This window comes from Buceros rhinoceros, unplaced genomic scaffold, assembly GCF_000710305.1.
Source record: "Buceros rhinoceros silvestris isolate BGI_N320 unplaced genomic scaffold, ASM71030v1 scaffold43450, whole genome shotgun sequence".
Lineage (NCBI taxonomy): Eukaryota > Metazoa > Chordata > Aves > Bucerotiformes > Bucerotidae > Buceros > Buceros rhinoceros.
The window spans coordinates 9,599-18,953 of NW_010389796.1; the positions used below are offsets into that span (position 1 = coordinate 9,599).

Genomic DNA, 9,355 nt, shown 5'->3' on the forward strand with positions numbered 1-9,355 from the left:
CAGGAATGAACCTGCTTCCCCTTCACACCCCTTCTGTTACCTTTCAGTAGGCAAGAAGGCTTTCACGTTCTGCTTCTCCTTTTCTTCCAATTAATACGTGTGATGTGATTTGCTCTTTGCAGGCGAGGATAAAAGCCATCAACACTTTTTTCGCTAAGAATGGTTACCGGGTGGTGGATTCCAGCGTCTATACGCAGCCGGTTCAAACCCAAGCACAGTTTGCCTCCCCGCTGTTCATGCAGCCTGTATATAGCCCCCAGCAGTACTCGATTTACAGCATCGTGCCTCAGACGTGGTCTCCAAATCCTGCACCTTACTTTGAAACACCACTGGTGAGTAACAGCTGGCGAGAAGGAGCGGGGTAGCCCAGCATGGCAGGAATAGGTGGTTAACAAACCAGCAGGGTTAGTGGGCTTTCCAGCTGTAGAACAGCCTAGGTTTCTAGTCAGATCCCCCTTTTTATCACATTTCGTGTTGTGTCGTGGACCTGATAAAGAGAGGCTGTACATCTCGCCATTGGCTGCCATTTATTTCAAGAAATTTTGGTGTGAAGCTCCATTATCCGGTAGCTGGTGTTATGAGAAGAGCTTTGTGGCTCTTGCAGACCAGGAGGGCTCTGGTGCGAAAGCAGAAGCGCAGGCTGGTGGGGGTTTCCTGTCAGGAGTGAGTGGACCATGTTCTCCACCCGGCAGCCCGGGATGAAAGTGCAGGCCAGATGAATAACTGCTGAAGCTGATCTTACAAAACTGCAAACGTTTCTGTTTCTCGTTCAGCCGCTGAGACTGTTCTGTCTGTTGCAGGCCCCCTTTCCCAACGGTGGATTTGTGAATGGCTTTAACACACCAGGATCGTATAAAACAAATGCTGCTTCTTTGAGTATAGGTCGCCCATTCCATAGAAATCGGTAAGACAGCTCTGCCTGTTTTTGGCGCTCTGAGAACCTTTGGTGTGGAGATGCTGAAGTGTTCCTTGCACTTGTGGAGCGCAGTGCCTTCGGCTGGGACTGGGCTGCTTACTGGGTTTATCAAATATGTATGACCTTTTTCATCTTGAGTTATGAAATGTAATCGAGGTGGCAGCTTAAGATCCTAAAATAATGGACGTGTGCTGGAGAAAGCAAAGGTAACTCCTCTAAAAGCCTCAGAGGAACTTCTGCAGACAAATAAATAGCTTCCTCTTAAGGTAATACTTGTAATTACGTTAGCTATGTGCAGACGATGAACTCCTGCAGCACAGACGTCCGCCTTCGCCCTTGTGCGCTCGGTCTCGCAGAGAGCCGCTCAGCTGCGGCCTGCCCTGGCTGCTCTACGCTCAAACTGCTGGGTGCCGAGGCTGTTACTCCCGTTTATTTGCTTTATCCCCTTCTTTCCTGATAGCTGTAGGGACTCGGCTCAGATGCAGACACTGGGGAGGAGGAAGCAGCTCTGTGTTTACTGGAAGAGCGCTCTGTAAATACAGCGGAGCCCTCCTCTGTTTGCGGGGGTGGAAATGGTTCTATTTGCAAGCTCTTGCGCTGGGTTCAGCACGCGGGCTGGTAGCATGGGAATTGTTTTTTACGTTGTTTGAGAAGTCGGTAGTGGCAGTTGTCAACCAGAAGTGGTTTTGTGATGCAGTGAAGGTTTGTGGCTGGTGGCAGAAGGTGAACTCCAGAATCTGCTCTGGGGTGACTCAGCAGAGCCTTAGCACAGGCTGTGGAACCGGTCGTGTGACTCTGCTGGGGGCAGCTGGTTCAGTCGCAGCTGCTCAGCTCCCAACTGCGATCTGTTTGTACAGTCTTTTTTGCCTTAAATTGTGCCTAAACTTAAAGTCAGTAGAACTCTCATGGATGTGGATCTTCTCAGAACTAGGGATGCTGAAACTGTGCAGGAATTGTACGTACCCAGATCTGAACGTCTTGAAAAGCCCACGGGGTCCCTGCTGCCTTGTAGGTCACGTCTGTACAATCGTTATTATGCTTTCCAAACTCTTCTGGTTAAGATTTTTTGTTTGTAAATTGCCAGTCGCTGTGAAGTTACAGCTTTAGGGTCAAGCGTGTGCAGGTTCTGCTGGTCTGTCTCGGGTTTTGTGGTGATAAATCTTTGTGTTCTGGCAGCAGACGTTAGTTACACTTCAGCAGGCCTCCGGAGGTGACAGCGAGGCCCAGCCTCGGAGGTTTGGCCCGGTGATGATCAAGTATCGCGCTAAGAGAGAACAGGTCCAACAGTCGACTGTCTGGGCAGCCTGCACTTCATGCCTTTCCTCTTCCTTCCTCTCTCACATCATCTCTCCTTCTCTTTGCTTTTTCTCCTTCCTTATCTTTCCTCGTCTCTTCTGCTTCGCTCTTCTGCCCAGACAAGATTGTGGCCTTCTCAGTGACGGGTAAGATTATGAGATCTGAGGGCTGAGTAATGACTTGAGATTCTTCCATTTTCAGAACAAATTGAACAAAATGGAAGAATTTAGTTAATTTACCTCCTCCTCCTCCCTAAGGCCTTTGCTGATGGAAAACTTAACCTTACTGGGGCCTTAAAACTGGTTCTTAATGCTTCTTGAGCTGTGAGGTATGAATTAACCCGTTCTCTTGAGCTGCAGAAGAGCTTGTGCACAGAGGTTCGTCCAGCCGCTGCTTTTGGGGTTCTGTCCTGGCTCATTAAACTTGGTTGGTTTTGTCAAATGGGCAGTTAATGGTTAAGTCTGGGATTTTTCTCTGTAGCCAAACATTTGTTTAAGCCTGGCATATTTACTTTGCCCTGATTTGTTGCAACATCCTTGTGGGAAAGGAGGATCGAGTCCTTGTAAGAGAGAATCCTCAGGACTGATATTGGTTAAACTGGTATTTGTCTGTCCAGCCATCCAAAAGGTAACTTAAACTGTCTGTGGAAAAGCAGATTAATCGGACCACTCAAAACTGGCCTGTTAAAGGGGATTTTTGATCTGCTTTCTGGTTACAAACAAAATGCTGCAAAACTCCTGGCTGTTCATTGCCAGGCTGTGGTGAAGTGTGTCGGGTCGTGATGGAGTCGGTTTTTAAAACACCACGGGACAGCGGAGGAACCTGCTGCTGCTGCAGCCCCGTCCCTTGCTGCTACTCTCACTTAGTGCTAACAAATCATAATTCGTCGCTTGTCGAATTCTTCTATTTTGCTTTCTTTTCCCCCAACTTAAATTCTCTGGCCAGATGGGAGGGAACAAGTTTATTAGTGGAATCTGGAAGGAAATGATGTGTTTGTTAGGCAGTCTGGGGTCTGTGGCATCCACAACATGCCTTTCCATATTTGCTTAACTTAGAGAAACCAAAAGCTGCGTGATTTACGGTCTGTTGAAAGGACAGACCCTTTTCCAGGCTGATGGCTCTTGAAGTGATCGTGTAGTCAAGCTAGGGTTAGGCCTCCTCCTGGACGGGAGGCTGGCAGCGGGAGAATGTCTGACTGTGTGGGATGTTATCATGAGACTGGTTAAAAACAACAAGCAGGCAAAATCCTCCTTCTGTCCTTAAATGATGAGGTGTGCAGGGCTGGCCAGAGGAGGGACGTGGAGGCGAAGGTCCTTGGCCGGCTTGTGAAGCTGCCTGGTGCTGTGCAGGAAGGACAGTGAGGTGCAGGAGCGGAAAACAGTCCCGATGCTGCTGCAGAAAACTGCTCCGTGTTACAGTGGGTCAGAGTTTCTGTGGGTAATTCTGCGTTTAAGACCCTGATCCTTGCCTTGCAGAAACACTGAGCGTGTGCAGCTGCATCCCTGTTCACGGGAAACGCAGCTTTAATGCTGAATAATCAATAGCTGGGGAAAACGTCTGGCGTGTCGTAAACTGCAGAGTCAGTGCGGTGGGTGTTTGGTAACAGGAGCGGTGGGACAAAGATCCTGGCTCTTCAGGCTCTGGGGGAGCGGGCTCTTGGCTGCCCCAGCCTTCCCTCCCCTGTTCTCTTCAGTCGTCACCTACTCCAGGCTGCTGGGGACATGCAGCTTTTCTGCTGTGGCCAGATCAGTTTGTTCCTCGGGCTTGGCTGCTCCCTCCAGATCCCGTCCCAGTTCCCTGGGCCTGTGCTGCAGGCCCAGACAAGTGAGGAGTCCCTCCTGGGTCGTCCTGGTGCTTCTACACCCCTGCGTTTTGGGATCTTTGTGTTGGTTGGGGTTTTGGGGGTTCCCCTCCCCTTCGGTGTGGCTTAGCCAGTGATCTCAGTGTTTTCTTCAAACTTCAACACTTGACAGGAGGTTGTGAGACAACTGCAACAAAAGGAATAGATGGAGGTAAAGGAGGAAATTTCTTGGTTCTTGACAAATGTACGTGGGGAGCAGCTTCTGGTGGAGCTCCAGTACTTAGTGACCTCCTCCTTTCTTGTCAGCCCCACATTGTAGTTGGTGGTAGTTCTGTGTCTCGTCCTTTAAGCTGTGGGTTACCCAGCTGCTGCTCTGTGTCCCGCAGTGTGAAGCCTCACTTCCGCTCATCCAGCAGCTCTGAACACACTGTGGAGGGTCCAGCTGCTGTCGGTACCATGCCAGTGGGGGACGGACCACTGAACAGAACCAGCTCCAGGAATTTTGTTATGGAGCGGCACAACAGCACGTTAACTGGGCACCAAGACCAAGGTTATTCCCAGAAGGATTCTCCCGCGGCACATATGGAGCAGAATGGCGATTACGGCATTGGCAGGGGCAGGTAAGGAACCGTGGGCACCGCTTTTTGCGTTAACAGCAATGCAGCTGGGGTATGGCACTGGAGACTCGAAAACCAAACCTGATTTCTTGAGCCTGACTGTCATGGTTGAGCTACGGTGCTCTCGGGTACCTCCTCCACCGGGAGAGAACAGAGAAATTGTTTCCCGTATTGGCTGTGTTCCGAGAGCACAAGAGCTTTGGCCCCTCCTGATGATGGAGAACATGCCAGAGCTGTATCCGGGGAAACATCCGAGGGCTGCTGTAACCCCCCTGCCACAGGCTCCCCTTTGGGCAGCCTGGGAAATGCACTCACAGGCTGTTTTTTTGCCTTTAAAGGAGGAACGTTTTCCGAGGACGGAGGAGACGAGAGGACGACCGGGTTTCAGTAAGTTCTGCTTCCCTCATGGCGAGGAGTTGCACAAAGTGCAATGTGTTGGCTTTGCATTTATTGAGGGGATGGCAGAGCCCTTCGATTCGCAGGTTGTATTGTGGGTTTTCAGTGTTTCTAGGAAATTCCCTGCTCAGTGCTTGTAATGCTGGGTGTTATGGCTCTAATAATAGGTATTTTCTTCCTCCAGAGACCTCAGCCTTCAGCAGAGACAAAGACTCAGACACCAAAGTTTGACTTGCTAGCATCAAATTTCCCACCTCTGCCTGGCAGCACAGCAAAAATCCCGGGAGAGCCTGTGCTGGAGAGCAGGATGTCCGACGTTGTGAAAGGAGTCTGCAAGGAAAAGGTACTGGCACACCGGGTGTGTGTCCTCCTTCGCCCCTGCCTCACGAACTGGTCTGTGTTAGAGCTGCACGTTGTGATGTTTAAAGCATCTGACCTGGTTTGTTACTCCAGTAACGCCCTTTCTGTCCTTCTGTTCTTGGATTTCCTTGGCGTTTTGTGGGTATTCAGTGGGAGCTTCGGTGGTTGTGCTCTTGTGAGCTTGGGACTGGTTTAGAACAGGGCAGCTCCCTGCGGAAGTAGGAGCAGTTTGTGTCTGCCATAGGCAGAGGCTGTTCCGGATGAGTGGTGTTTGGGCTGGTGGGATTCAGCCTTGGTAGTCTGGGTCATACAGCCCGGCTTCTCTTTTATCTGCAATTTTTTGCCCATGTGAAGGGCTGTGGCTTTAGAGGCGATGCTTCAAAAGAGGGAGAGTTCCTTCGATCGGGACTTGAGCTGCCTTTGGGAACATCCCGCTTCTCAGGTGAACGGGCGTATTGAGGAGCAACCTAAGCACATCTGCCGTCTTTCCCTCCAGGAGAGCAAAGATCTGCTGCCCAGCTGCCCAGCTCCTGCTCAGGAAGAACAGACGCACAGCACCGTCCTGCAGCCTGTGACAAGCATGAGTTCCCCGAGTCAGACCGAAGGCGTGGTGTTAAGGTACGCGGCTCTCGAGTCGAGGATGTTACCGTTGCATGTCCTAGCCAAGGCTCTGGCCTGCGTCTGGCAAGGTGGTCAAGATGTTCATTGTTTCTCCTCTGTCCGCGGTGGGCAGCTTCTCTAAAGGCCACTAGATGGAAATAACAAAACGGGGTGGGAAGGGCTGTGCCTTCAGTGCTGCAAAAAGCACAGCCGTGACTTCAAAGAAACCACTTTCTCAAACGTGGCTTTCTGCGTTAGTTGTTTCTTACATTAAATTGTTCTTGATTTAACAGCACGGTTCAGCCAGACAGCAAACCAGAAGAAGCGTCTGCTCAGAAAGATGTCACGAGCCACGCTGCCCCGCCGGTGTCTGTCTCTCCCGTCAACGCTGCGAAGCCGCCAAGGACAAATTCCACTTCACCTTCTGCGAACTCAAGCGCAGCTCCTGCGGTGTCGCTGCAGGTAAGGCCCGAGCGGGGTGAGGAGCGTGTGGACCTCACCTGGGACCCTCCCTCGTGCACCTCACCATAGCTGCGGTGCAGTAGCCCGCTGGGCGTGTTCTCGCTGCTGTGCCTGGGGCGCTCGGGAATAGCGTGGGGTGGTTATTTTGGTGGCTAAACCTCACTCTTCTCGGTCCCAAAGGAGCCACGCAAGCTGAGCTACGCTGAAGTTTGCCAGAAGCCCCCAAAGGAGCCTCCTCCGGTTCCTGTTCAGCCTCTGAGGGAGCATCGCACCAACATCGTTCCCCCTGCCAAGAATGAAGAAAACGGCTCCCCCGAGAAGGCCTCGGAGAAGGCTCCTGACAAGGGGGAAGGTCGAATGAAGGATTACTCGGGGTTCCGAGGCAACGGGCCTCCCAGGGGAGCTGCTGGGAAAATCAGGGAACAGAGGCGCCAGTTTGGACGCAGATCATCGCCTCAGGGAGCACCTCGACGTGTCGGCAAGGAGCAGTATGTGCCACCCCGGTCACCAAAGTAACGCTTGTCCAGCCAATTATTCTCTATTTAATCTGAGCTGTGGACTAATAAGCAGCAAAGGAGACTGAGAAGGAAGGATTCATGAAGGGGAGTACGGAACTGGAGCGTGGCTTGTGTGGAGAAGTTGTGGAGGGTCCCAAAATTCATCTCTGAAAGTGATTTCACAAATGCTGGAGGATTCCAATCAATATAAATATAGAGATTATAATTTTTGTATTTTTGTTTTTAATTTGCAGAGGGTTTCCTGCTTGAAATCAGTTTTGGGGTTGTGAAACTAGCGTTTTGACAAAGCGACAGAAGATGAGTTGGCAAATGAACCTGTCCCTCAGCGTGGGAGGAAACGAATAAGAGAATATTTTTGAAAATTGAGCATTTCTGTAAAATTAGAACTTTTTTTAACCTATTTAACGTTTGGCTTGTCGGGTGATGTGTCTGCCGGTGACAGCCTTGCGCCGCAGAGCATGTCTGCGGCTGAGTGAGGTGCTGGGTCGGGGTGCGTGGGGTGAGTGCAGCCAGAGACTGTGGTCATGACTTAGTCACTGATGAGAAAACCTGAATGTACTACTGTAGTAAACCTTGTGTTTCCAGCTTGGAGCATAGATAGTCTCTTGACCTTACTAATAACTCATTCAGCAAGCTTCTCAACCTGTAATTTTTACGGGGTACTGGATTGTAGATCAGAGCACGCGGACAGCGAAACCTCTTCTAGGGGCGATGGGAAGGAGGCAGAAGGGAGCATGTCGGAATTTTTACTTGGCCCTTTTTCCTCGCCTCCTTTTGAGGGCAACTTCTTAGGTTTGGTTTTGTTCTTTTTTTTTCTTGCTTGTTCCTTTCTCTGATCTCTTTTTTACGGACTTTTGTGTGTTTATCGTGGTGCGTTTTCCTGAGGCAGGCCCGGGGCAGGAGCGGTGGCTGGCCGCACAGGCGCAGGCTTGGCTGCAGCGCCGGGGTTCCAGCTGCGGAGGGGCAGTTCTGCTCCCTGCCTGCGGCTGGGAGTTCGGGGCCGGGGTGCAGCCTACGGCTCTGAGCGGCCAGCGTGGCTCTCTGGGGGGCCAGCAGGTCTGAGAGGAGGCAGGGCTGGGTTTGTCTCAGTGTTCTGGAGGAGGGTGTTGGATGCTCTCTGTTAGGATGAGGGTTGTGTGTTGTGGGAGCTCTTTGTTTACAGCTGATGTAGTAGCAACTGACTTCAACTGTTAAAGCAGAACTCAAGGTGAAGAGTTAAACCCTTCCTGGTCAGAGGAGCTACGTGAAGGTGGCACCTTGCCTAGCTGTGTGCTGACTGAACTCACAACACTATGGTGTAGTAAGTGGTTAAGTTCTAAGGCGATTATGACCAAAACGACCGAAATAGGACAATTCAGTGCGTCAGTCGGCCAAAACCAGCATGCCAGGGTTCGAAGTTCTGTATAAAGTCTTAGGGAAAAGTAGCTTCCAGCAGTAAGAATCACACCTTTCGTTTTCTTTTTCTTTTTTTTAGTGAATAGCAAGTGTACAAATTTTAAGTCGTAAGTTGTGAACACTGGAAAACTCAGTTGTGATATATACCGTAAACATCTTAGTAATATATGCTCGTGTTGCCATTAGAATGAATGTAAGTGGCAGTTCCAATTACTGTGAAAACCTTCATCTTCTGATTTCGTAGCCAGATAACCCTTGGCGACGTCGTACTCGTCGGCATTCTCTATCAACTGCTTTGAGAACACTCTTATCTATTTTTATAAATATATATATAAAGCCAGAGTTGTCATTTCTCTAACTTATTATTCAGCTTGGCAGTGGCTTTGATTTGATTCATAACACGATATAATGTATTTATGCAGGTAACTGTTCATTTCTACGCATGTTCTATATATACACATATATACACAGAGAACCCCAGAATCATTATTCACTTTTAAATTACCTGTCCTGAGTTTGGGAGGTTTTTTTGGTTTAATTTAGTAAAAAAAAAAATCGTTGATCACATCTCCAGTTTAGGGCTGCTTCCAGACCCTTCTCCAGGTCTTTCGATAATGCGACAGTGGTTGGGGCGATAGAGGAGTTTGTGTAAAAGTGAAGTTCTGGAACGCAACGAATTCAGCGTTAATTGTGAAGCGTTTTAAAGGCGATAAACAGTGGCCGCAGCCCGGCTGGAAGCACCGAGCCCGTACGGTCGGTACATGGGGTAGACGCGCGCGGTCGCTGCGGAGGTGGGACGCGCTGGCTGCCGGGAGCTGCTTGCTGCTGCTCCAGGAGTGGTTCGGGAAGGGGCTGTTCGGGTGCCGGCCTGGCCCCCGTGCGCAGGCAGCGTGTGAATTCAGATCCACGCGGGCGGAGAATAACCCCGTAGTGCTGACTTGAACCCTTGTGAAATGGAACTTCTTCTTCGTTTATTAGGTGTAGAAGAAGAAAA

General features: G+C 50.3%; 1 protein-coding gene across 1 annotated transcript in view; it reads left to right on the plus strand.

Annotated features, from left to right (window-relative positions):
• LARP4 (La ribonucleoprotein domain family, member 4) overlaps nt 1-7,597 on the plus strand; it is a gene marked incomplete at its 5' end in the record, with an annotated part of 12,459 nt that extends 4,862 nt beyond the window's left edge. Inside the window, 8 exons of the mRNA XM_010135307.1 lie at nt 123-332; nt 801-904; nt 4,400-4,633; nt 4,969-5,017; nt 5,211-5,369; nt 5,883-6,004; nt 6,280-6,448; nt 6,629-7,597. Coding sequence (XP_010133609.1) covers nt 123-332; nt 801-904; nt 4,400-4,633; nt 4,969-5,017; nt 5,211-5,369; nt 5,883-6,004; nt 6,280-6,448; nt 6,629-6,964 — 1,383 coding nt within the window. The remainder of the gene's footprint in view (nt 1-122; nt 333-800; nt 905-4,399; nt 4,634-4,968; nt 5,018-5,210; nt 5,370-5,882; nt 6,005-6,279; nt 6,449-6,628) is intronic.
• Between the last annotated feature and the right edge of the window lie 1,758 nt (nt 7,598-9,355).